We start from the raw sequence: 25536 nt of genomic DNA, 5'->3' as shown, positions 1-25536 counted from the left end.
CAAAGATGATATGCACACTCTGGTAGCATCAGCATCATGCCCATGGAGGGACCATGGGCTGTTCCTGTCCCTCCAGCACTGTGTCACAAACTGCACTCCCACAAACTCACTCTCATGCCAGCATCCATGGCACCAGTGCAGCCTCCTGCAGCTCCATGCTATTCGTCCTCTGCCCTGGGGCTGGGAGAAGGGGTACCTACCCATGCACCCCAACCAGATCCAGCTGAGTCATTCCATCTGCCCTGAAAATCTTTTGCTGCTCTGTCATGACCTCCTCTCAAGTGTGTCTAAATCTCTCTGGTAAGCTCAGAACTGCAAGCATGTCCTAGAACGAGAGTTTTGCAGGAGCAAACTATTGCCATGTTGTTACGCAGTGCCTCTGTGTTGAACAGCTTTGGTTTTCCTTGCTGCTTTTTCCCATTGCAGACTTGTATACGATGTATTGTCAGCCATCGCTCCTCAGTCTCCACCTTCCTATTTCTAGGTTTCTCCTTGTGCATCTATGTTTGGGATTATTTTTTCTCTAGTGCATTGGCATGCATCCTCTCAGGTGGCATCTCATGATGTTATTACTCTCTGCACTTCTGTATTATTCTCCCTGGTGCCTCCACCACTGGGATTTTGGTCTGATAGCACTGGCCGTGAGCACCGTACAACCAAATAATTTCAGGCCAGTGTATCATGCATCTATTTACAACAGTATATTTAACATGTACGCATCCCAGAGTAACTAAGCCAAAGGGTAACTTCCACCTGGGCACACTCAGTGAGAAATAACAGCAGGAAGTCATCAGGGTAAGACAGAACTGAAATTTCCATGGCCTTTATCCCCTTTTATTCACAGTATTAATAAGTGGGCGAGAAAATAAAACAAAAAACATATGAAGTTCTGGCCTTGTGTAGGCATGAGGTAAATTATTTGGGTTATAGAAAATTCCTGACTTAAGCTGAGAGCTGTTTCTTCCAGTTTTAGTCCATCTAGATACAAACTATTGGATTTATTACTGAGCTGGGTTAGATTTGACCAGGTGCTGTAGATGTGATTGGGTTGTCGTAGGGTTGCACAGACCCCTGAGCCAAACAGTCACGCCCTATAGGTATTTTTTAACTTACTTTATCTCTCTTTCTTCCTGCCTCAGTCCCAGGAAGAAGTTTGTGATTTGCTGCATGCTGCTCCCTTCCAAAATATTTTGCCCAGGGTCTACATCAAAGGTAAGAAGCTCAGAGGGCAGCAGTGAACAGATTCAGAGGTCACTTCCAAGAGCCGTTTCTCTCCCATTTCAACTGAGGATTAGTTCTGGCCCTGCTTCCCCCTCTAAATAGATGAATGCATACAGCCAAAAGTAAGGTGGAAACAAATGCTAGCAGAGCATCTTCTGTAGCCCAATTACAGGCTGGAACCTTAGATAGCCTGGGGGTTCCCTTAAGTCTTCAAAGGCATTTTGCAGCCTCTTTGGAGAATGACAGCATGAAATGTCCATCTCAACAGGAGCAATCAGGAACAGGGACATGCTTCTGAACATGTTTGGTTAAGCTGCTGCTGAGACTGCAATTGCACATCCCACCCTTCTCCGCATCACCAGTCCCCTCATTTGCTGTCGGTTTGGCTCTCTGATCCAAAGGCTCATTGGATGGTTGCTGGGGGGCAGCTCTGAGCAAACTCAGCGGAAATTGCGGGTCTCCACTTCCTCCTCTCATTTCACTGTTTGCTGCTCGCTTGACAGAAGGAGAACGCTTGGAGGTGCGCATGAAGCGTCTCGAAGCCAAGTATGCCCCACTTCACCTCGTTCCCCTAATAGAGAGGCTGGGCACTCCGCAGGTAAGGATTTCATTGAAAGGGATGGCTGTTGAAAATTCATAGCAGTCCCAGTTGCCCTGTTCAGCCCTGGGAAGGTGATCCTTTATTTTTATTTATTTTTTTCTAAAATGCCAATCAGACAAAAAAAGTCAGAATCCTTGCCCTAGCAGACACATCAAAGGGAAATTTGTGAGTGGGTCCAGAGTGCGTTGCTGCCTCCAGTCTGGAGAGCTGGCAGGCAGCTGTAGCATAAGCCAGCTCTGAACACAAACAGCCTTGAAAACCTCTTTCCTCTCCATTAAAAAAAAAAAAAAGGATAATTGTTGGGGTGGTTCCAGGGGAAACATCATAGGCCTGTCCCTGGCTTAATTCATTGCCATCACTTTTGGGGATCCTGTTTTAGGACTGCCTGGTGGTATATTTTTAAGCTCATCCCTGTCAAGGAGTACATCTGAGAATGGTTTCCCTCCTAGCACATGCTTAGAGCTTCAGCACATGCTTAAAATTACACCTCCATTTAAGTGTCATATTGAGGTGGGGTCTCAGCTTGAAAAAAACATATCTATTTTCTGCAGAAATTGAGTACCGCTAAAAATATCTCAGATTTAATCAATGCAATGGGCAGAATTGAGTTCTATTGATATCAGTAGCCAAATGTCCACTATCTACTTAGTGGATTTAATAGGATAAAAATCATTGAAAGTGTTAAAGAAATCAACACCCTTTTTTCTGTAATCTACTGCTGAGGGAATGGAACAAATACTCAGTTGTATGAGGTGACAGATCTATGGCAGGCAGAAAGTTACACAGCTTTCTTCCATGTTTTTCTGATGGATCGAGGATTTGAAACTTTGCTTCACTGGAAATCATATGAAACAAAGAAATTGGATTGAAAACTGTGAGCTTTGTCTGACTTTGTAGACACTCCTCTCACTTCCCATTGGCTTCCTTTCAAAGGAGACACTCGAGAAAAAGAATTCACCTCTGTGTTTTTGTGTCTTTGTGTTGGTCTTTCTATCTCTCCTTCTTTTCATGCAAAACCATCATTGAAATCTGCTATAAGAGTCCACTCGTTGCTTATTCTTGCCGTAGTTACAATGATGAAAACAAAAGGTATTTTATGTCCTGAATTAACTGTTCTGTACACTGTTCCCACATTCACCACACAGGTACAGTTGAGTACCAGATCTTTTTTGAGGTATAAATGAACACAAAAATGACATTCAATAGGTGCCTCCATAGCTTCTAGCTTGCTCCTGGAAATGCAGTTTTGGACACAGGCGATGTTGGTTTTTTCCTGCAGAACACAGAAGCACCTTAGAGCAATTGTCCAGAATTGGTGCAGAAGTTGGCTGCTGGATGCCCCTCCCAAAAAGTGGCCTTATGCAGTTCCCATAACCACTTGTTGTAAAGGGTCTGAGCCACAGCTGCTGAAGTTAGAGGGAATTGCTTCCCAGCAGTGTTCAGGTGTGGTTCTTGCAAGTTTGCTCATTAACAGGCCGTGAAAGAGGTCTGGCATAACTGAGTTAGTGCAGTGCCAGGAAATCTGTCAGGGAGTGCATACTGTACACTGGAAATCCACCAACAGCTGTTTGGTACGTGATTGATACAGAAGTAGGGAATCACAGCAGATTGTTAAAGGAATCCTTTCCCTTTTAATGCTGAGTAGATATTTAGCAAGGGACTTTCAAATGTGCGTTGTCAATGGACTGGTTTTTTTTCCTTTGAAAGTAATGGGAGCTTTTTTCTTTTGAGAACAGAGGGAATAGTTGAGTCAGCACAGTGTCTTCCCATGGCAATCTATCCTCAATCACCCATCCTCTCCTGGTCGTAGAAATCAGTGGGACCTCAGACTCTAGGCAGCTTTGGCCACAGGACTAATAGTTGTCCAGCTGCCTTCAGCATGTTAAATATCTGCCAAGTAATAGTCGTGCTCTGTCACAGCTATTGTCACGACTCTGTCATGATTCATAGGGATGAATTTTAAAACCAAATTCTGTCTGTGAATGTGAGTGGTACCATGTTTTTTTAGAAAACGGGTGCATCCTTTTCTAGATTAATACTTCTTCATGCTAAGATCGTGGAAGTAGTTTTGTCAAAAATACCAGTTCTATTGCTATTTCTTAGCAAACAGTAATGCTAACACTTAATTTACACATTGAGAGGCTTTACTCTTGCTGTGTTTCCATTTTTCCATCATAGACTTTTGTGTGCAGACACTAATCTTTACCCATAAGAGTTTGATGCAGATGAAGAGACATAAGTTGTACCTACTGCCTTTAGCTATAAAAAACACACTGGATAAAATAAACCCTTACTTGCTAAGCAAATATGTGCAAGTGTGCTGTGAAACTTGGGTGACATCATTCCTGAATTTAACAAATCTAGGGATCCCAGCCCCAATCTGCCCTCTGGGCAGCAATACAGTGTTCCCTTGATATTTGCTATTAGTTGAACATTAATTGCTCTGAAGTTCCCAAAATGCCCTTGGAATTGTGTTGAAAGCAGGAGTTGTAATGCTTTCATTTCTGTACTACCAAACTAAAAAGGCTACCAAACTAAAAAGGTCAGTGCCAATGTGAACCAGTAGTCAGGAAAGGGGATGTATATGCACGTTCAGATTTTTATTTTTTTAGTGCAGAATAAAGAATATCCAAATAAACTGAGCTAAATTCACGTCCTTAAAGTCTGATCAGGACATGTGCAGGTGCTCTGAGACTCTGCTGTAATTCTGGTCAGGATGACATTTTATCTCACAGGCATTAGGTGGACAGCTGGAAATGGAGCAGAACTTAAAAATGACCTAGGGTTCCAGGAAGCCCTCTAAGATAGGCAGAAGGTTGGTAAGTGCCACTGCTGAAGTGGTGAGGTGGTAAAAGGCTCTGCCTGTGGGGACAGCAGGATGTGGCCATCACCCAGATAATGGGGTGAGCCTCCTATCACCGTGGCACAACTCTGACAGCACTTGGCTCTCATCTCCCCAGTTATTTTTGGCAGCACTTCAAGAAGGCAGTAATACTGCTGGAAATGGCAAGGAGTGGGGCAGACAGGCTCCATGCATGCAGCCCAGCCCAGCCCAGAGGATGAAGGCAGGAAGCTCACTAGGGTCAGTGTTTATTTAAGTACCCTTGTTGGTTTTTTTCCTCTGGAGCAGCAATGGAGCTGAAATTAAGTCAGTTCTCTCTTCAGCTTCCTCTGGTGCAAAAGCCAAATCAACTCCATACAGTGGAGCCACGCTCTCCAGATTTGTTCATGTAAATTTGAGAGGGGATGTCACAGAAATTCTCTGCACATGGAAAGTTTCTCAGCTGGAAAATGTATACTTGTCTTTCTTAGAAACTGCAGATTTTCCAGTATTAAGGTTCCAATGGCTTCTCATCTATCTCAGAGCTTTTTAACCACTACATAGGAAATCAAGTTCGTAGCCTATCTACATTTTAAAGAGATGATGGCAATGCCCTGGGAAGCAAAATGTCTGTTTTCTCTCCTGATTCATTTTCATAATCTGCACAAATCATGAAATTAAGCCTGGCAATGCTTAGTAGTGCTCGTGTAACAGAATAGCATGCTAGCAGAATTAAGGATCAGTATTTCTGGTCAGAACTTTTGCCTTCAGCTTTCGTTTTCTGATGCATATAGTTATTTCAGAAGATACTCAGTTTGGTGAAATATAATTGAGCACAATATTAAGTCTTCTGGGTTGAGCATTCCTTGGTGGGGAGTGCCACGGGAGCAGCCATCAGAGGTAAGGTTGGACCTTTCACGGGATATGCCAGGGAGACCAGGAATTGTGAAGTCCACCCAGAACGTACACCTGTATTACATTGTCACTTGTTTCTTTGGTTCTCCTCCTCTTCAGCAAATAGCCATTGCTCGAGAAGGTGACTTGCTGACCAAGGAGCGGCTGTGCTGCGGCTTGTCCATGTTCGAGGTCATCCTGACACGAATTCGGAGCTACCTGCAGGACCCAATCTGGCGTGGACCACCCCCAACAAATGGGGTCATGCACGTGGACGAGTGCGTGGAGTTCCACCGGCTCTGGAGTGCCATGCAGTTTGTGTACTGCATCCCTGTGGGCACCAATGAGTTCACTGCAGAGTGAGTGTCCAGTACCCAGCTCTGCTATTAGCTCATGGGCCCTTAGCTGCAGCAATAGCCACAGCCAGCACAGAGGTAGAGAGAGAACATGGGTACCTGAGGACAGGACTTTGTTGGATGTAGATCTAAAGAGATGCCCCCAAAGCTTCCCATCTGAACGACTGGGAAAAGGGGAGAAGGGAAAGAGGAGTACAGAGAAATGTCCAAGGTGCCCTGCAGAAAGAAATGGGTAGCCTACAGTCCAGGTTGGAGGCAAAGTCCTCATCCATCGTACCCTGTGATGCACCCTGCATAGCCTGGTTCTGTCCTAAGATGATTTTTTTTCTCTAATTACATACCCACTTTCCATCAATAGGACCAATTTCCCCCACCAAGGAAAGTTCCTGGTCTCATGTTAGGACAGCATTTATCTAACTCCATCCTGTTATCTCTTCATCCCATCACCCTGTCCCCATTCTAGGCAGTGCTTTGGAGATGGTCTGAACTGGGCAGGTTGTTCTATCATTGTTCTCCTTGGACAACAACGACGCTTTGACCTATTTGACTTCTGCTACCACCTGCTGAAGGTGCAGAGGCAGGACGGGAAGGATGAAATCATTAAAAACGTGGTAAGTTGAAGGGTAAGGCTCCGAAAGACCTGAACTAGCACACATCTCTGTTTTCCGACTTGCCTTGTTCAAACTCATAAATAACAAACTTTCCAGGCATTGATCTTATTCAAGCTGGATATGCTTGCTGTGAGATTTCCACCTGCAGTCTCAGCAGATAGGCCAGGATTTTAATTGGCTTGACAATCAAATCTTTCGTCTCCCAAAGCTTTTCCTTTCTTCCTGGGGTTAGGAAGCTGTAGCAGAGAAGCTGGTATTTCCATCAACCATTCTCTGATCTCTGTGGCTTTATCAATAAGCAGCTGGGAGTCCAGACTCTAGATCGATTAACATAGAACCACACACTGACCTTGTTAATTCTGTCTTGAGTCACCAAATCCTATAATGAAGTGAGTCACCAGTCTCTGGAAGCTGCTAAGTGGAACTGTAGCACGTACTTTGTATTAGCAGAGGTTTCTCAGCAGCAGGGCAAATGTACTGATACTTTCTGACTGGTCAAATGACATAAGACTCTCTTCATCTACTGTCTTTCTTTCTCACCATCACTCCAGCCCTTGAAAAAGATGGCTGACAGGATAAGGAAGTACCAGATTCTGAACAATGAGATTTTTGCCATCCTGAACAAGTACATGAAGTCGGTGGAAACAGACAGTTCCACAGTGGAGCATGTGCGCTGCTTCCAGCCTCCCATCCACCAGTCACTGGCCACCACCTGCTAGTGTGACACTAACCCTGTGTGCTTTGGGAAGGGAGAAGAGACTGAGCCCAGGATGACTGGGAGGATGAACTTGATGGCGTGAGACCTGGCAACAAAGTAAGACTGGGTATGCTCACTACAAGGACTTATCTTCCCATCTGGCCCTGTTGAGTGCATGTTCTTCTGTTCCATCCCTGTGACCAATTTTACTTGCAGCTTTTGGACTTGGGAGTGGGTGGGGGTGGGAGGGTGAAATGTGCTTTTCTTCCATGAAATCTGGTTTTCCCTGTGATTCATCCAGCCAAACACAAAAATCTGAAGCCATATTGCAGCCCCAAAGGTGGGGGATCCTGTCGGAAGAGCTGCGTGTTGCTACTGTGCCGGGAGCCCACTCCCACTGCAAAAGCAATGGGGAAAATCAACCCCACCCATGACACGTGCCACCACAAGACAGACCCTGACTTCTTTTTGGGGAAGAAGGGATGAAGGCAGGATTTCACCTACGGCAGCAGCCTGAGGAAGGAGTAGTGCAGAGGAGCCGTGCTGGGCTGGTTGTGGATTGCTTCCCGCTCTGCCAAGTTGTTGGCCTTCCTAGCATCTGGCACTTGGGTTTCAAAATAGCAATGATGTAGCTGCCAAATAACTCCTCAGCATTTCAGAGAGCTGGGGGAATCAAAAAAGGCCTGTTTTGGCTTTTTTTCCACTGCTATTGGGATGTCCACTTATTTTATTTCAAAGGGTTCTCCCTTGAAGACACACCTTCAATGAAGTAAACAAAATTTCTTATGGACCATGGAAGAGGTTGCATTGGATTCATGTGAATATGCTTTTGCACATGCTAACTTGAGTGGAAACAGACACTGTTCCTGACAGGAGGCAGTTGTATTTACCTTGACCATGTGTGATCTTTGATATTCAGCCAAGGATGAGAGCTGGGATGTGTAATTTTTGTATGTTCTGGCATGCTTTTTTCCCTTGTTTTAGATAGTCACAGCAACCAATTTTTATTTATTTATTTTTTAAGAGAATGGTGTCCATCAGCAAGGCTTAGTAAACTTCCCATCACACAGAAATGATACGATTCTTTAGAAAAGGTAAAACATAGGATAAGCATAATGAAAACAGCAATTTCCAGGCTCAAAAGCCTTCTGAGGGAACACCGGAGTCTGTTTCCTACTCCTACTCAGCTCATCTAATATCTCTGGATGTATTAGGTACTGGGAACAAATTCAGTAGGGACTTCAAGGAGATATTCAAAACTTGTGGTTTTCCCTTTCCTCTTGGTGCTGTCACCACAGTGACACAAAACGTTGTGCCTGAAGCTAAAGAAGATCAAACCACATGCTCCAGGAGGAAATTATGCTAATGTCACCACTGGCAATATTTTTATTTCTCAGCTTTAGCCAGGACACAGCAGATAACTACTGTTTAAATAGACAGATTTGGTAATAGATGTTATTTTCGTGCATTCCATCATGCCTTGTAACCTGCATGCTACTACAGATGTTGAAAAGGCAGAGCCTGGGCCCTTATTCTACCAAAAGAAATACATCATTAATTAGTAGGAATATCCCAGCTGGAATGCATTGTCTTAGAAAACAACAGCAAGCACTGCATTAGTGCTAAAGGAGATCTTGCTGTGTGGGATGCATTTGTTCTCCCACACACTCACTCCCTCATGATCAACAAATAATCCACACATGGAAGAGCTGAACATCTTTACACCTTGAGTCTTCTTTAATCGCTGAGGCAAATGCTTGAACCTCTGGGAGAAAACAGTGCAGCACAGTAATGTGAAAGTCAAATGGCATCTCAGGAGATTGGGCTGAACCCTTTGGGTGCCAGGGAAGGATCCAGCTTCTGGAAGCAAGTTGTTTCCCTCACACTGTGAAGAAGAGCAGCACAAGAGCATCCAAGACCCAACAATACCAAAGGACTCCTGCTCTCTATTTACTTTCTCCACTATCGATGCCAGTTCTGGTTTTCCATTGTGTTCCAACACCTTACACTGCTGAAACTACTGAATTGAGGGAGTTTACAGATATATATTTTTAAAAGGAAGAGGAGAATTGAGCACTTTATTTTTTGTGAAAAACAAGACACAAGGAAGATAGATCCGACCAAGATCCTATTTTCCTGACCTAAATAGCAAGTGCTTGTTATTTTGGTATGAAAGTGTTGCTGATGAAGTGGCACAGATCCCTGAGCGGCTCTCAGAGCCATCTCTGAGCACAGCACAAATTGAATGTTCTATGATGTCTGATATGTTATGGGATGTTGGAGCCCTGGCAGAAACCAGCAAGAGCAAGAACACAGAAGGATGAGCTATGCCACACAGCCCAGTCACTCACAGCTAGCAGACAGAACAGGATATCCTAAGTTGAATATAAGTCTCTTGTTTAGGTTTGCAGTGAGACAGGAGATTTTTTACCTAAACGTGTCTATCACGGCATTCTTTTGCTGCAGCTTTGGCTTAATTCTCTGAGAAAAAAAAACAAAACAAAACAAAAAAACCCACAAACCTGCAAAACACAGCTGGGTGTACTTGAATGAAAAGGTAGAAGAAATCTATTTTTTTTTTTGCCCTCAGATTTGCTGTCAGAAACAAACTCCTTCCAGTTCTGAGGGATGACACATTTTGAGCAAGATGTCCAAAGTGCATGAACAAAATGTAAAGTGTTTCTAACTGTAGATGTTTTTGCCTTGTTGCTCAAGTAGTATGAGATCAGCTAGGAATAACCATATGCTCCTCACTTCTGAGATTTGATGTTATTGTCCTTATGTTAAGAATCTCCCTGCTTATTATTATTATGTTAAGAAGCTACCTGATTCAAATAGTCTTTAGCTTGTTTTCTAATCCCCTCCCTCCCCTCCCTTTGAATCTATAAAAGAAAAGTTCAGACTTATGTCTTCAAAGAACCTAGTGAAGCAGAATTTTTCTCTTCTTTTTTTTTTTTAATGTCATAATTATTCATGAAAATAGGGGAGAAAATTTGTGACAGTAGAGCTAAACAACAGATTGCCAAGGGGTCGGGCATATCCTCCACACTGGAAAACTTTCTGCCAATTTTGGATGTCTTCCTTGCAGATATGCTCTAATTCAATCTGCACAGCCCATATTATTTTTTCCTAGGGAAACACGGACCCCTATATGGATAATTTAGGTCAACTGACTATGGGCATACCTTTTTTTAACCTACGTTTTCCCAATTACTCTGAAGTAGTTGTAACTCCTTGGGGATTACCAACCATGGCTTGGAATGCCTACTTCAAAGACAAGTTGCTGACTTGATACAAAAGTTAGAGAGAGGGAAAAGGATGGTCTGTGTAATGAGCAAAGTCAGACTAGATGATTGTAATGTTCCCTCCAGCTTTAACATTGTGAAATGTGACTATTGGCAGTGCAAATGCCTTTCTTGGATGATGCTACACTTGATTCTCAGAGATCTAATAGAAAGGAGAAGCAAACTTGTTCCAACTTAGCACTTCAGTGGTTTTTCTTTTAAACTCCAGCAGCACTTATTAGCACTGAACAACGTTAGTCTTTTTTCTCCTGCGTTACTCCAGTCCAGTAGGTTTGTGTGTGTTTGAGAACAAAAGAAAAAATAATTGAAGGTGTAAAAAAAAGAAAATATTCTCAAAAGCTCTTGTCAAATGTACCATATTTGTATGAAAAGCTGCTTGAGTTATTTTGTACAATGAGTTTTATTTATGGTGAGGTATATTTACGCTCGTGGTCTGATACAGTGTTAAATTTTTGATCCATATTTGCTATGCAGCTGAAGATGATATTTTGGTTTTGTATTATTTTTTGCTGTTGTTCTAAAATTCAGCTAACAGAAGCTTCCATATCCATTAGAAATGCTTCTGCAAGAGTAAAGCATCTGGTACATGGTGATATGTCCCGTAACACAGCAACAACAGTGTGTGCAACAAATGTGGGATGACTTTTGTGATGAAGAGAAATAAAAATTGAGCTCATTCATGAAATGGGCAAACTTTATCTCATGGTGTCACTGTCATTTGTAGTAACTGTTATTTGAGGAGAGACTCTGATCACACCTGGCAAAAGGAGAACACTAAGAGGGATGATGGCAGCATTTTGTTGCTAAAAAAATGTCAAGATTTTGTCAAAAACTACAAAGGAAACTGAAACTTCATGGCCAACAGCAAAACAAACCAACAAATTTTCCTATCAGAAAGTTGGTCTTTGAGGGAAACATAATTCTGCCACAAACTTTCATTTGAAAACTTCTGGAAGAGAATGGGGGGAGAATTATAGAACTATCTGTAATAGCATTTGACAGGCCCTAGTCAAAACAAAGCTAAATGAGCTCATCTCACTACCACAGCCCTACCAGCTTCACAGGGACTTTTCATCCCAGGAGACAGCCCTTGCTATTTTCTTCCAGATTTCCATTTGCAGCCATTCTTTGGTTCCTATTAAAAGCCCCAAGAGCTGCTGGGTGCTCCCAGGCTGCATGGCTCCACCTGGAGCCACCCCTTGCACTGAGCATCCAGCTCTGAGAGTCTGACTATTGGATAACCAACCCTAGCAGATCATTACCAAAACCACAGACCTACATCCTTCTTTCTTGTGTATCTAAGTATCTTTATGTCCTCAGATTAATGGCACTCTGCCACTGAGAATAACAGTTCATGAATGATTGCTTCACAATTTCAGCTGTAGCAGAGACCCTTGCTGTAACTCCTGCAAGCCAGCAGCACCTTTTGAATCTAGTTTTGCTTCACGTAGAGCTCTGATGCAAACACCCAGCAGTTAAGAGCTCTATAAACAAACACTCTGCTGCCTGCGTGTCACTTCACCTCACAGCACGTGCTGCTGATCTGAAGCTTTAGGGCTTCCATTGCCCACAGAACATCCACCGTATCCATCACCAACCCACCACCTCTCTTCTGCCACCATCTGTAGTTTATGGGGGCTCAGGGACCCAGATGATTATACTGATCTGGATAGAGAAAATAACCCCACAAGTGAAGCAGGACATGCTTATTATGACCTTATGAACCTGCACAGCTCAGCTGCTCTTCAGCAGAACCGCAGATACTCATTCTGGCACTGAGAGGGCAGCACAAGAGTGGGAACCCGTTGTGGGTGTGACAGACTGGGAACTCCAAGCTGGTGTCATCTGAACTCCTGCAGTGTGAAATGACAGTCCCAGCCACTGCAGGCAGGGTTACCTGGAGAGATAACTTGAGCTAAAAGCTGTCTGCTCAACCACATCCAGTCCTACAAGCTTTTACGCTGCTGTGCTGCAATCACCCGAACACCAGGCATTTCCTTTTGCCCCTACACCACCAGGTCACTGTCAGAAAGAGGATTTATCTCCCTTCAAAGCAGTAAATCTCAAACTACACTGAGCCATGGTTGAATACTGCAGCCCTGTTCTCAAAGTTCCCACAAGAACAATGTCTAGCAGACACCCAAGGGCAGACTAGTAGCTGCTAGTAGGATGCTTCCACCATTGTAGCAATACACAGGATGGGTAACACTATTTTTCCACCATTTTTTTCCAGTCCTATAAAGAAGAAGAGAAGTGGAGTAGAAAGAAAAGCCTTTTGATGTTGGTAAAGATATCATTTGCATGCAAAGCTGTCTTGCTTTATCCTCTGGACTGCAGTCAAGTCTTTTGGCTTGGGGAACCAGTATTTCAGGAGGAACCACGTTGCTACAAGATGAGCCACTATAGCAGACTCCCTCATTTCTGATGAGCTGGACCTTATTTTTAAGGAAGCACCTGATGTGAGTATCAACCACTGAGCTCACAGCTTGGAGCTGAATTCCCCTAATTACAGCCTTACCATTAAAACAAGGATATGAACCAATAACAGAGGCACTGGTTGCATCCCTGCTTTATCGTTATCAGTCTGAACTTGCCCTTGACTAAGAGTTGCAGGCAATTCTTTGCCAAGCCTTCCTGGCTTTTAACTCCTGTATTGCCATATGCAGCCTTGCTAAATCCATCAAATGCAACTCCTGCGACTTAGTGATTTTATATACAACATCTCCACTGCTCCTATACTAGAAAGATGTGACACACATGTACCACAGCTGATTGCAACATCTAAGTGAAGCTTTTCTCGTAGTGGCGAAAACTCCACACGCTCCCTCCTGATGTCTATCAATGAACTTGCACTACTGCATTCTCTCCTTCTGGGTCCTCACCCCCCTCTGCATCTCCGCTCTTCCCAAAGCTCAGAAGAACTTCTCTTGGAGATCTCACCCCTTCCCAAACCTGGCAAAATTGGCCCATGGGGTCAAAAACATTTGGGAGTGAAGATGCCACATGCAGTCAACTCTTCATTTAGGAAGTCAGGCCACCAAGGGAAGGTAAAGCTGTGATCCAAAGTGTCTTTTGCTTTCCACCATGTCATCACCTCTGGTTTGGCAGCATAGTTATCACTGATGAATCACCAACCTTTAATTTCCTACACCAGAAACCATTGCTACACCATTTGGACAGCTATCAGATGTTCCTGTGATGGAGGGCAGGACATGGGATCTGGCCAGCACAGCCTTTCCCAGCCTCTGAGTGTGGCTGATGAACTGGCCCAATTAAAGTCAAGATGACTCCCAAAGCACTCAAACATGACATTTGCTGCAGAGCAGGGTTGTACAGAGATACAATCAGTCGCTGAGTGAAAGATGCACACGGTGCTGGCAATGTCGCAGCTTGATGGTGTAAGGGCAACTTCTGTAGCAACAGAACAGCAACTTCTGTAGCAGGCAGTGTATTTCATGGTGAGAGGAAAAACAAAAAAAATCAAAAAGCAAATTTCAAAGCATTAAGCCCCGCAGATCTTACATTTTAGTTATTTTATTTAGTGGCTGGAGGCAGCAAAGTCTTCAACTGCAGCTGCAGGTGAAACTGTGCCCTGCACCTCTTGCCCTCTGTAGCACAGCACATGTCCTCTGCACACCCGTCCTCTGCTGATATTTGCTTTGCGCTTGTGCTGGAGCCCAGCCTCTCCCTCTCTGATTCGAAGGCCGGAAAAGCGATTAGGGAACGTGCCTCTGTGCAACAAGTACACGATTGAGGAAATCCCTGCTCGCACTCGAAATCTCCATTGAGATACATCAACCTTCCTTGTGCTACAACTCATTCCTCAGCCCCACGATTTGCCCTTTGCATCTGCACACAGCCGTAACGCTAAGCAGGGAACAACAAACACCAAAGCTCACATTTGAGGGGACGCCTTCTGAACCCCTTCCTTGCTACACCACAGGGAGCAGCCCCAACCCCCAGGGCAGCGCGAGGCGTGCAGCGCAGCCGACGGAGGAGGAGCCGCCCGGGCAGGTGTGCCTGCAGCCAGCACCGAGCCACTGAGAGCACCACGGAGGACTGAGGGGATGATGATGGAGCCGCTGGAGACCAACGGCAGCTGCAGCAACGGTGGGTGCAGCCCGGGCTGGGGGGAGCAGGGCTCCAAGCAGTTGGAGGCAGGGGGTGTCCCAAAGCCGGGGCTGATCTTTGTCACTGGTTGGTTTCACAGGTGGTTGTTAGCCGGTAGGTAGCTGCCTCACCCCACTGCCTTCCTGCTTGCTCCCTGGAGAGCTGGATGCATCCACCTTGCCTAGGTAAAGGAGCTCAGCCTTTCAGTGTAAGGGGCTGTAAGAAGGAAAGGGACAGACTCTTGAGCATGGTCTGCAGACAAACAGAAACGGCTCCAAAATAAAAGAGAGGAGATATAGATTGCATATAAGGAAGAAGTTTCTGCGATAAGGGTGGTGAGGCACTGGCACAGGTTGCCCAAGGAGGTGGTGGTACTCCGTCCCTGCAGCCAAGGTCAGGCTGGAGGGGCACTGAGCATCTGGTGGAGCTGTGGGTGTCTCTGTTCAGTGCAGTGGAATGAGACCAGATGGCCTTAAAGGTCCCTTCTTATTCAAACAATCCTGTGACTCTATGAAAATGCCCCCCAGTACCCTGGGAAACAGTTCCACAGTGAAGGTTATTTTTCCATTAGAGGAAAAAAAAAAAAAAAAAAAAAAAAAAAAACCTCTTAAAGAATCTTTAGAAAAACCACTGGATTTTTTTTTTTTCCATTAGAAAAAAAGATGGATCTAATTTGGATCCAAACCCTCAGCTGTATGTGCAGGGGATGGGTGAAGGCTGCAGAAGATTTAAGGCAGTTTCTTAGGGGAAGAATAAGGTGGGACCCAACTCTTGGAGAGCTGTGAGCCACAGAACATCAGCCTGCAGAGGGGTAATTGTTCCATTCATATTTCCAACATGATTTGAAGCAGAAAGCTTGTCATTTACTAGAGACAGATTTGTATACGACACTCCCGCTGGGTGCTTTGTTCCAGCAGAGCACAGTCACACTGTCCATGCTACACTCCCAGCTCAGATTGCAATAGGAAGATGTGCTGGGTGGGGTAGCTCGGCAATTTTCCCACCCACACAGCCACACACACCCCAAGCAAGATACTCCAAGATTTGGTGCTTTTTGTGTGGGCAGCAGAGAGCCATGCCTGTGTTCAGCCCTTCCACACTAGCAGGACTTGATGCCACCACTCTCAGACATGCAGTCTGATTCTTGGGTGGTCCTCCGCAGAGCCAGGAGTTGGACATGATGGTCCTTATGGGTGCCTTCCAGCTTGGGATATTCTGTGACTCATGAGCACACAACTGTCCATAAATAGGGGTAATAAAACCAATACAGAGAGGGACCTTTAATCTGGGACAAACCTGTTGTCCTCTTATTAGCAATCATGTGGCCCCGCTCAGTACACGGAGCTGGGACAGATTCACAGTTACAAAATACTGGCACTGTTCCACATTAAACTTAAAGCAGTGAGCTGCAGGCAACAGGAAGATGTCAGGATTAGGTGGCTGTAAAGCACCAAAGCCTTTGGATCAATACTGGACACTGGCAAGGTATAGTTCAACCTCATAATACTGGAGTTTGGTGGAGAGATTCTAGCATAGATGGTTGGAAATTCAGATTAATTATAGTGGTCCTTGTGGTCTTCCAGTTCACTGCAAAGGGCTCTGCAGGCACAGTGTGTCAACGAGCTGCTTGAGCTGCATCCCAGAAACCAATCACCAGACATCCTCCTGCTTCCATGTAAGTGCAGAGGTGTCCTGAGTATGAGAGACGGATTAAAGCATTGAATGGCACTCTTGACAGCCACATTAATAGTTGTTGTATCTCCATGTTCTCACAGGGTCTCTGCTCTTCATTTCATGCCTTTCCCATCGAGTTGTGTGCCAGGTGGTCAGAGGTGCTGATCTGGCTGACCCTGGCCATGACAATGGGACTGGGGATACCTCCTGGGTAACACGGCTGGAAAGTAACTATGGATTCTACATTGGTCTGGGCTTGGCTGTCTTCTCCAGTTTCCTCATTGGCAGCAGCATCATCCTCAAGAAGAAGGGGCTGCTCCGGCTGGTGGAGAAGGGAGGCACCAGGGCAGGTAAGGTTTTGTGTAGGGCAACACCTTGATGTACACGTGCCAGCCTTTAATCAGCAAACCTTTTGTGAAATGGGCCCCATTGCACAAAGGTGAAAGTCATCCCCATGCCACAGCCTGGAGCAAGATAGTTCAATTTCATGCCTCCCCCCACTCACACTGATACATCAGACATCTTTGCCACCAAATCCCTGAAACAAGGATGCATCCCCATACGCTTGAACCACATTAGCAAAAGTCATTTATTTATGCACATCTGCACCCCTGCGATTTGCGTGAGCCCTGCCGTGGTTTTTAGAAGTGATACATCCAAAGCATGTTGCTCAACAATGTGTTGGCTGATAACTTTCTTTTAGTGTTGAGGTCCTGGGGTGAGGTGTGTGTTTATGGATGGGGACAGTAGAGGAACGTGCCTGAGCTGAGTTGCACTGTGCAATTGGGCACAGCCCATCAACACTGCAAACATTTGCTCCAGCAGCAGCCTAAGTCCTACCTGGTGGGTGACCTACTTACATAACTACTGACAAAATGATGATAATTAAAATACTACTACTTCCTACCTGTGGTCTAGGAAGTGCTCTTAAGTCATTTACAAAGGAATTCAATATCCCCATCTCCATGCAGGGACACAAAGGCATGAAAAGGCAAGATGCCTCACAAGCATCAGGTGAGCAAAGCCAACAATATGTCTCCTATCCCCACCCCATACATTAAGCTGTCCCCTTTGCAATGGTGAACTCACATAGGTTTGATTTTCAGCATTGGATTTGTACCATGAAATATCAGTGTTGTTTCAGTTGTGGAACTCCCAACATCATCTTACATTTCAGAGCCAATCTAGTTAAACAAGAGCAAACTCCTTCCTACCTGAGGATGTTTTACCAGGAATTGATGACAAAAAAGTCACAGCCAACAAGAAAAATTCTACAAGAAAAAAGCTACAGGCAAACAAACCAGCAATTTTATAGTTTCTAAGGAACACCAGAGCACAACATTTAAGCTTCATCACTTGTTAAGGAACCAGAAGTTGAATTATAGCAGAAAAAAGAATTCTGTACCTCCTGAACTCTTCTTATGCACACCTTCATTGCTCTTTCTCCTGCCTCTCCCCCTTCTCTTACTCACAGTATTACAGTATTTCAGCCCTCCTATGTGCACACATCAACTTTCTATAACACACTTCTAGCAGTGCATAGACCATTACCATCAGCTCCTGCTATCAGTCTCTCCAACCCAGTACCCTCACAAAGTCACCATGCCCAAGCTCCTGCCATAGAACAGCTTGTGGTTAAAGACTAGAGCTTGATTAGTTCCTAGCACAGTGCACCCATGTTTCCTCATTTTTATTCACACTTTCCTTTGTTGAACTTCAAGACCAGGAATCATTTACCAGATTTCACTTATTTCTATTTATCAGAAACAGCCACTAAATGACAACTTAATACGAAGGCAACATTAGGATTCATGACAGTTCAGACTGAGACCTTAAGTCACAAAGCAACATGCAAAGCAGCAGTTAACACATGGATAACTCCAGGGCACCTAGAGCCCTCACCAGTACACAATACAGCAACACCAACTAATATACCACTGGCTCACACAACGCAACCATAGCCATAAAAAAAGAAAAATTCCCTTACCTTAATGCCAACACGTGGTTCTTCATAGAGATCCAATGGGGATGCAAGGTCCAGCACAGCAACTCCATGGAAACAGTCTCTGCATAGAGGCATCCAGCAGGGCACAGCCACCACCACCCTCAACCCCAGGGTCACCTGGGGAGGGACATCCAAGCCAAAGCACATCCAGCCCCCAGAACCTCAGCACAGGCATCCACTGGTGGCTTCAGAGGCACAATCACCATGATGAATCAGTGAGGAGCACCACTACAGCCCATCCCAATAATCTGCTGCTTTGGGGCAGTGCACGCCATTCCATGAAGATTAAGCAGCTGCTTTTATTGTATTTACATTGTCTGCCAATAGCTGTCACTTTCTGCTCATGCCTTGAGCCTACATAACTTCTATGTTTGCACTTCCTGTCCTTCCAAGCCATTTGCTTTGCCATGCTCTTCTCAGTGTGGCTTATTCCTTTTCAGAAGGCCATTTGTCTTCTCTCATCGTTAACTCCTGCCTGCTTTGCTTTCCCAGGAGATGGAGGCCACGGCTACCTGAAGGACTGGCTCTGGTGGGCTGGCTTGTTAACGAGTAAGTAGAAGCTATCGCCCTGGGCTTGCAGCATTTCCTGGTGCCACTTGAACCAGGTATGAACAAATCCAGCATCAGTTGCTCAAAGCCTCGTTTAGTTCCCTGCTCCTCTCAAGGCCTGAGGAGGCAAGTGAGCTGTACACCTCCCCCACCATCCTGCTGCAGCCCTCCTGGAGGGCTGGTAGTACTCAGCAGCTCAATTTTGCTTAATCAAAAAGCACACAAAGACAAAACTGAATAGGGCAGCCAGCTGTACCAGGCGCAGGGCAAACAGCCTCCTGTGTGCACCTCAGGAGATCGAGAAAGGTCACTGCTGCAGCAAGGGTGATAACAAGCTGTTGGTAGCAGCTCTTTTCTTAAAGGAAAGTTTTTTTCCCTTAGAGCAACCCTCCAAACTTTCTTTATATGCAAAACAATATAACACCTTTCCAAACTAGAGTTACACAGAGAGTAGCAGATTCCACAGGAAAAGTTTTCAGAGCTGTCTTCCCTGGAGCAGCAGCAACAAGGAGTACCCCCACCTCACTCTGCTCCTTCAGCTCCTGCTGTACAGCCCACAGCAGCATACCCACAGACAATTTATAGCTGAGGAGCAGCCTGTGCCCTCCCAGCACTCCGGGGCTCCAAACACCCAGTAATGACCCAGATGCACTGCAGCTGTGGGCCTGGATTGGTGATTTAGTAAGCTGATGGGAGTCAGCTGTGGCCCAGTTTGGCACCATCAGCCTCTTTGCCTGCATAAGTTTGTGCTATGGAGACTTTCCCCCCATCTGGCCCTATTTAGAAGCAGCGTGAAGGCCCTTTCGTAAAACCCAATCTCTAGTTTGCAAGCTTGTAAGAGAAAGCACAAAAAGCACATTGTAATTCGCCAGTGTTTGTTTTTCCTCTGTTTATTCAGTGGGTGGAGGAGAAGCTGCCAACTTTGCGGCCTATGCCTTTGCTCCTGCGACCATTGTCACACCTCTGGGGGCCCTCAGCGTGCTCATAAGGTGATGTGTGTGCCTGGGGTTTGCAGCTGGGCTGATCTGTTCACCTGTTTGTCTATAAGACTGGAATACTTGGAGTAATGTGAATGTGAGGAAAGAACGTCTTCTAAAAATACCCCAACTGTTGCTGTTTTTTGGGGGTATCACCCAGAAAACACTGAATTAAGTGCTGTGCCCTTGAAATGCTGCAGGTGGCTGTGAATAGCAGCTGTGTACAATTCATGTTAAATTACCGCAATTAGCAGCGTGACTTCTTCCATTGCCTTCACTCTTCAGCCAGTAAAAGGATATTTTTTTCAATAATAAACAGCACTAAAAAAAACCTAAATATATCAGAAATGCTACATTTGATTTAACTTTGTCTCTATTTTTGCCTTGTGTTTACGGAGCTTTTAGGGTGTTCTGAGGCAGTGTTTTCATACGGTTGCTAAAAAGGCTCTGGGCACTGAAGGTTCTATGGAAGTTCTGTTTCTGGGAAATGCATAAGCAAATGGAGATTGCTGTGCTGTCTCGGATTGTTTCAATGTCATGGAAAACAACTCTTTATTTTCTTTTTTAATTAATAATTTCAGACATTATATGTCTGGAATTAATATTATAGCCCTATTATACTCAAATTTCTCTGGGGCTTAATATTTCTGATGATTAAGTTAAAATTAATGTAGCAGTTCTGTGTTTGGTTGTTGTTTTTTTGTTCCTCTCTATTGTAGTGGCCCTTGAATTCAATTCTTCGGGCGCTAAAGGTTTCATAATGCCCATAATGCTCATGAGTGAATTAGAAAACCTTGGAAATGTCTGCTGGGATGTGCTGACACATTTGGCCCTTTTTTACCTTGCTGGTACATGAGCTGTGGTCTTCAGAGCTCCAACTCTGCAAGTTCAGTTGTCAGCAGATGCAGCATGAATGTGTAACAACATGCAGGAATCCTGCAAATGTATTCCAAATTGGTGTCCTCGTATCATGTGCTCTACACCATTTTAGATGCTGCTTCCTCTTTAAAGGACTTCGAAGTAACAGCAGCCGTTGTTTTTCTGTCCCATGCAGTGCCATTCTGTCTTCTTATTTGCTGGGAGAGCGGCTCAACCTGCTGGGAAAGCTGGGCTGCATGCTGAGCCTCGTGGGCAGCACCGTGATGGTGATACATGCACCAGAGGAAGAGGAGGTCACCACTCTAGATGAAATGTTATTTAAGCTGAAAGAACCAGGTATGCAGGAGGTTGTGTTTGGAGTTGGGCAGTAGTAATGCTCTGGCCCCCATGCCAACTCATGTTTGAGTTGTTGTTTCTTTGTTTCTTTCCCCTTCCAGGTTTTCTTGCTTATGCTGCAGTCCTTTTGGCTGTCTGCTTCCTCCTCATCTTGTACTTCGCACCTCGCTACGGCCGGAGCAACATCCTCATCTACCTCACCATCTGCTCCGTTATTGGGGCCTTCTCTGTGTCCTCAGTCAAGGGCCTGGGTATTGCCATCAAGGGCTTCTTTGCTGGCCAGCCTGTGCTGCAGCACCCACTGACGTGGATCCTGGTCATCACGCTGGTAGCATCCATCACTACACAAATTAACTACCTCAATAAGTCTCTAGACATTTTTAACACCTCTTTGGTGTTTCCCATCTACTACGTTCTGTTCACCACCATCGTCATCACAACTTCCATCATTCTCTTTAAAGAATGGGTGGCCATGACTGTAGTGGATATCATTGGGACAGTTTGTGGCTTCCTAACCATCATTTTGGGAGTGTTTTTACTCCATGCCTTCAAAGACATGGACGTCAATTTAGGGAATCTGCCACAGGTCCTCCAGAATGAACAGGAGGCACCGGTCACCCGAGATGACAAGAACATCCTGATAGAAGTGGACAACTCCAGCATTGCTCCAGAGGATAAACCAAAAGTATTCATGATACTTAGCATGTTACATTTGAGGGTTTGGAGGTGGGGCATAAAACTAATCTGAGTAGGTTGATGCCAGAATTCCACGTGCTGTTGAGCAATTTAAGGAAAGTCAAAAAATTAAAATCAACAGTGTCTTATCCAAAGCTTGGCAGAGTTAAGCCAAGTCTTTCACTGGGCTTGCACTGGATCTTTGGCATGGGGTGGCAGCACAGAGCACGTCAAATTGTCACTGGGCTTTAATGTATAGTGTCTCTGAAAATTTTCTTGAAATGAGGTACTCCTGGGACAAAGACCCTCTTTGATGCCCCTTGCCATCTCTTATCGTTGGCAGGGCTAGTGTTTACTCTGTACTCCTGCCCCTGGGTAGAGATATCATCAGTGTATTTATTTATAGGCCTTGACTGATTCATTGATTTTTGATATGATTGTTTTTGTTTTTTCCTTTCTAGGCACTTGCATGAACTCTGAAGTACAGAACAATATCTCAAACAAAGGCAAAAAATGAGGACTGCTATTCACATTCTGCTTATCCACATTTAATTATTCTGCAATTTTGGATGAAGAATATTGGTAAAATATGGTGAATTTTGGAAGAAGCGTCAGGACCCAAACCCCATAAAGTGTTTATATGGGACTGTGGCAGATAAATCATTTTACACTTTTGTTTGTGAGGTACAGGAGTTTCCCAGCAGCACAATGTTAATTAGTTTTCTGCAACTTTTTTTTTCCCCATTAGAAACTGCAGTGCCCAAGCTGCAGTGTTGCTGTAAGTGAAGCCACTATGCCCGAACCAGACCTCACACAAGCAAGCAAGGGGCAGCCCCTACTCAGGCTTGAAAGCTTCAGCAGGGTAAACCCCCATCAGGAGAACTAACAATTTCTGTAATGCTTCTTGGTGATTGATGAAAATGCTTTCAGCCTGAAGCAGGTGAATGTTTTAAAGATGTTTTTCTTAGCAGGTGTCGTGTGTGACCTTGCAGCACACCTTCAGAATTCCCTTGCGTTTGGATCATGGGTGGGGATGCAAGGATGGGAGCCCATTTGGGCACAGCAAAGCCTGACCCAGCTGTGCCAAGCTTACTTGGTCCAGAGTTACTTACCCTGAACCATGGCATGTACCTGTGCAGATCCAGTTTTATGTTGTTGGGATATTATTGAATAAACATGACTTGATGTTAGGGTAGGGAAGACGATGCAGTCTCTTATTTTAATAACATTTCAGCACCTTTTTTTTCTTTTCTTTTTTTTTTCTTGAATGTGGAAAAGGAAATAAAGGCTTTTTCTAAAAACCCTTGAAGGTGGATCTGAAAGATTTTAATGACTTCGCTGATTTTGCAGAAGGAAACCAGCGCCCTCGTTTGGTTTTGCAGGAAATAATCCTAGTAATTCACTTGCTGCTTTAACTTTGGTGTCCTAGTTGATATAATGCTTTACACGTTTTATAAATACGCTGCAAACAGGTCTCATCCTTCCCAGTGCCTAGACTACATTTAAGGAAGACAGTTCCTCCATAAATCCTGCCCCCTCTGCACAAAAGGCACATTGAGAAAGGCTGAACTGGTGTAGTGAAATATCACAACGACAGAACACTTGTTAAAGACAACCTGACCAGTTTATTAAAAACTAGGCAAAAGGCACAATGAGTGGCATTCTTCAAGTATTTGCATAGATGCACAGAGAACGTTGCTGTAAACCTTTAGTATGTGGACATAGAAGAAAGTGAGATGTATTTTTGTATGCATTCTTCCAAGTAACATTGCCTTTTAAAAAATACCATATTTTAGCAGCTTTTACTCCTCCTGCAGTTCCCATTATCATGCACTCATCTGGTGCACACGTGAAAATTTAGAAAGACTGAAAATCTCCAGAATGTATTTATGAGATACCAGTAGCAAAGGGTTCCATTAGGATTTCTATTAGCTTTGTGTCTGGGGACATTGTTTTAAAAGCTTGAACCCATGCTCACATGAAATGCACTGAAAACATTCTTTTTGGTGGTTATTTAAATAAAGATCACAGGCTCTTATGCAGACATAAGAGTTCCTGTGTTTGAACCAGTACTACTGTGAGCACCATTTGTACCCAGGTTACTGCAAATTAGATGTCTAGGCCCCTGCCTATGAGCAGTAAAATAACAAAATTGGAGGGTTGTTTATATGCAAAATACCCCATCTATAGAAAAAGAATATACATATATCACCATTAGAAAGGCAAAATCTTTTGCTCGTCATTCCTTATTTCAGAGAGGAGTAATTTATGTTTTTTTTTTTTTTCCAGACATACAGAAGATAAGAAAAGGTCTAAAATGATCAAGGTAATGGATAATTAACCAGTAATTCAAGACAGACCCCGTATACTTCTTCCTTGTGAAGAAAGAGGTAGTAAAGTTGCAAAAACTGGTGTGGTTTCAGTCATCCTATAGCTATACTTCTGTGTGTAGCGTAATGAGTGCTCAGGCTTTAGACGTTTTTGTTTTTCCTAAATAGTAGTACTTAGGGAAACACAACCAGAACAACAAAAATATTTTTCTTTAAACCAACGATACAATTTTTTTTACACATGCAGCACCAATTACACTGTTTGAGGAGCTGTCCATAAAATATCAGACATAACACAGTGTTATTGTTGTATACAGCTCCAGAATTCCCTGTGTTCTCCCAGGAGGAAATAATAAAAGGAAATAATAATTTAAAAAAATAGCATTAAAAAAGGTATTATTTTAAAATCCTTAGGAAAAAGGAAAAAAAATGTAAAAAGAGCTCAAACCACCAGGAGAAAAAAAATCAAGCTCACAAGGGAGGGTTCTGAGGGTCAGGACTATCAATCAACTGCTTAAAGTGCACACAGCTCTCTCCATCCAAGTCCTTAAGAAAAAAACCTGGAGTAAGCAAAGCTGTCCTACAAAAGCACCATGTGTCATTACTATTTCTGCTGTACTACCACCTGGTCAACATTAGAGCAGGTTTCTTACTGGTATGAAGAGTAGTCAGCTTGTGCTGAATTACTGCTCAGCACAGACTGAAGGGATGCACACAAAAGTGCAATCGATTTTCTGTGGTACCATGTGGTGGGGAGGAGGTTTCAGTACTGGCTGTTGCTGGCCACTACAGCTCCATGTCTTGGGGGAGAGAGTCCCTGTCGTACCTCGGCTGTGTCCCAGTGACACAGAGAACACACGGATCGTGTTGGTCCTACAGCACCAAGGCAAGGAGTGCTGGAGGACTGAAAGGTTGCACAATGCTTGATGAAGAAAGTTTTACAGAGAAAATAATTCATATTTTCTATGAAAGTTAACCAAAATCCAGAGTGACTTTAACCAGAAATATTTCCATGGTTTGCTCTCTGTTGTGGCCCACCTTGCTGGCTGCTGTAAACTGTGAATGAACTGAAGAAAATTATCAGCAGCTGCCTCTTGGTCTCCCAAGAGATAGCTGTTTCTCTATAGCACCACTGATTGCTCCTGCAGCTGCCTGGATGGCTGAGGAAGCCAATAGGGCTAGTTAATCGATGAAAGGCTATCAAGGCCAACACCTGCACCCCCTGGAAATACTTAAATAACTGCTAAAAAAATATGTGAAGCCCACATTGCCCCATCCCTGCATTGAATATTGCACAATAACATATAAATACCACATAAACAAATTGTCCTTATAAAGAAAAGGCTATTAGCACAGAGAGAAGGTTTCAGCTTGGCATGTACCGGCTCGCTTCTTGGGTGCACTCCTGCCAAGTCTGCCTGCAGCCTCTTGAGTCACATAGGAAACAGATAAGGCTAAGTGGAAAAAAACCTAATGGCCAATGAAAAAATTTCTG

At 44.2% G+C, this 25536-nt stretch overlaps 2 protein-coding genes across 6 annotated transcripts in view; both read left to right on the top strand.

Moving 5' to 3' along the window:
- The window catches only part of CYFIP2 (cytoplasmic FMR1 interacting protein 2), a gene marked incomplete at both ends in the record, with an annotated part of 40475 nt that extends 33252 nt beyond the window's left edge, over positions 1–7223 (top strand). For all 5 annotated transcript variants that reach the window (XM_079542380.1, XM_079542379.1, XM_079542381.1 and 2 more), the window contains 5 exons: positions 1140–1212; positions 1725–1819; positions 5658–5896; positions 6357–6504; positions 7056–7223. In XM_079542380.1, the coding sequence (XP_079398506.1) occupies positions 1140–1212; positions 1725–1819; positions 5658–5896; positions 6357–6504; positions 7056–7223 (723 nt within the window). The remainder of the gene's footprint in view (positions 1–1139; positions 1213–1724; positions 1820–5657; positions 5897–6356; positions 6505–7055) is intronic.
- Positions 7224–14573: 7350 nt separating this feature from the next.
- Positions 14574–22184, top strand: NIPAL4 (NIPA like domain containing 4; the record flags this gene model as incomplete). Its single annotated transcript, XM_079542257.1, has 7 exons — positions 14574–14616; positions 16392–16640; positions 18788–18844; positions 19743–19833; positions 20876–21036; positions 21138–21754; positions 22173–22184. The coding sequence occupies 7 exons, from the start codon at positions 14574–14576 to the stop codon at positions 22182–22184; spliced, it is 1230 nt and encodes a 409-aa protein (XP_079398383.1).
- Between the last annotated feature and the right edge of the window lie 3352 nt (positions 22185–25536).

Source organism: Tetrao urogallus, assembly GCF_951394365.1.
Source record: "Tetrao urogallus genome assembly, chromosome: 14".
Taxonomy (NCBI): Eukaryota; Metazoa; Chordata; class Aves; order Galliformes; family Phasianidae; genus Tetrao; species Tetrao urogallus.
The sequence above is the reverse complement of the archived record's forward strand: the minus strand, read 5'-3'. Positions and strand labels throughout refer to the sequence as shown.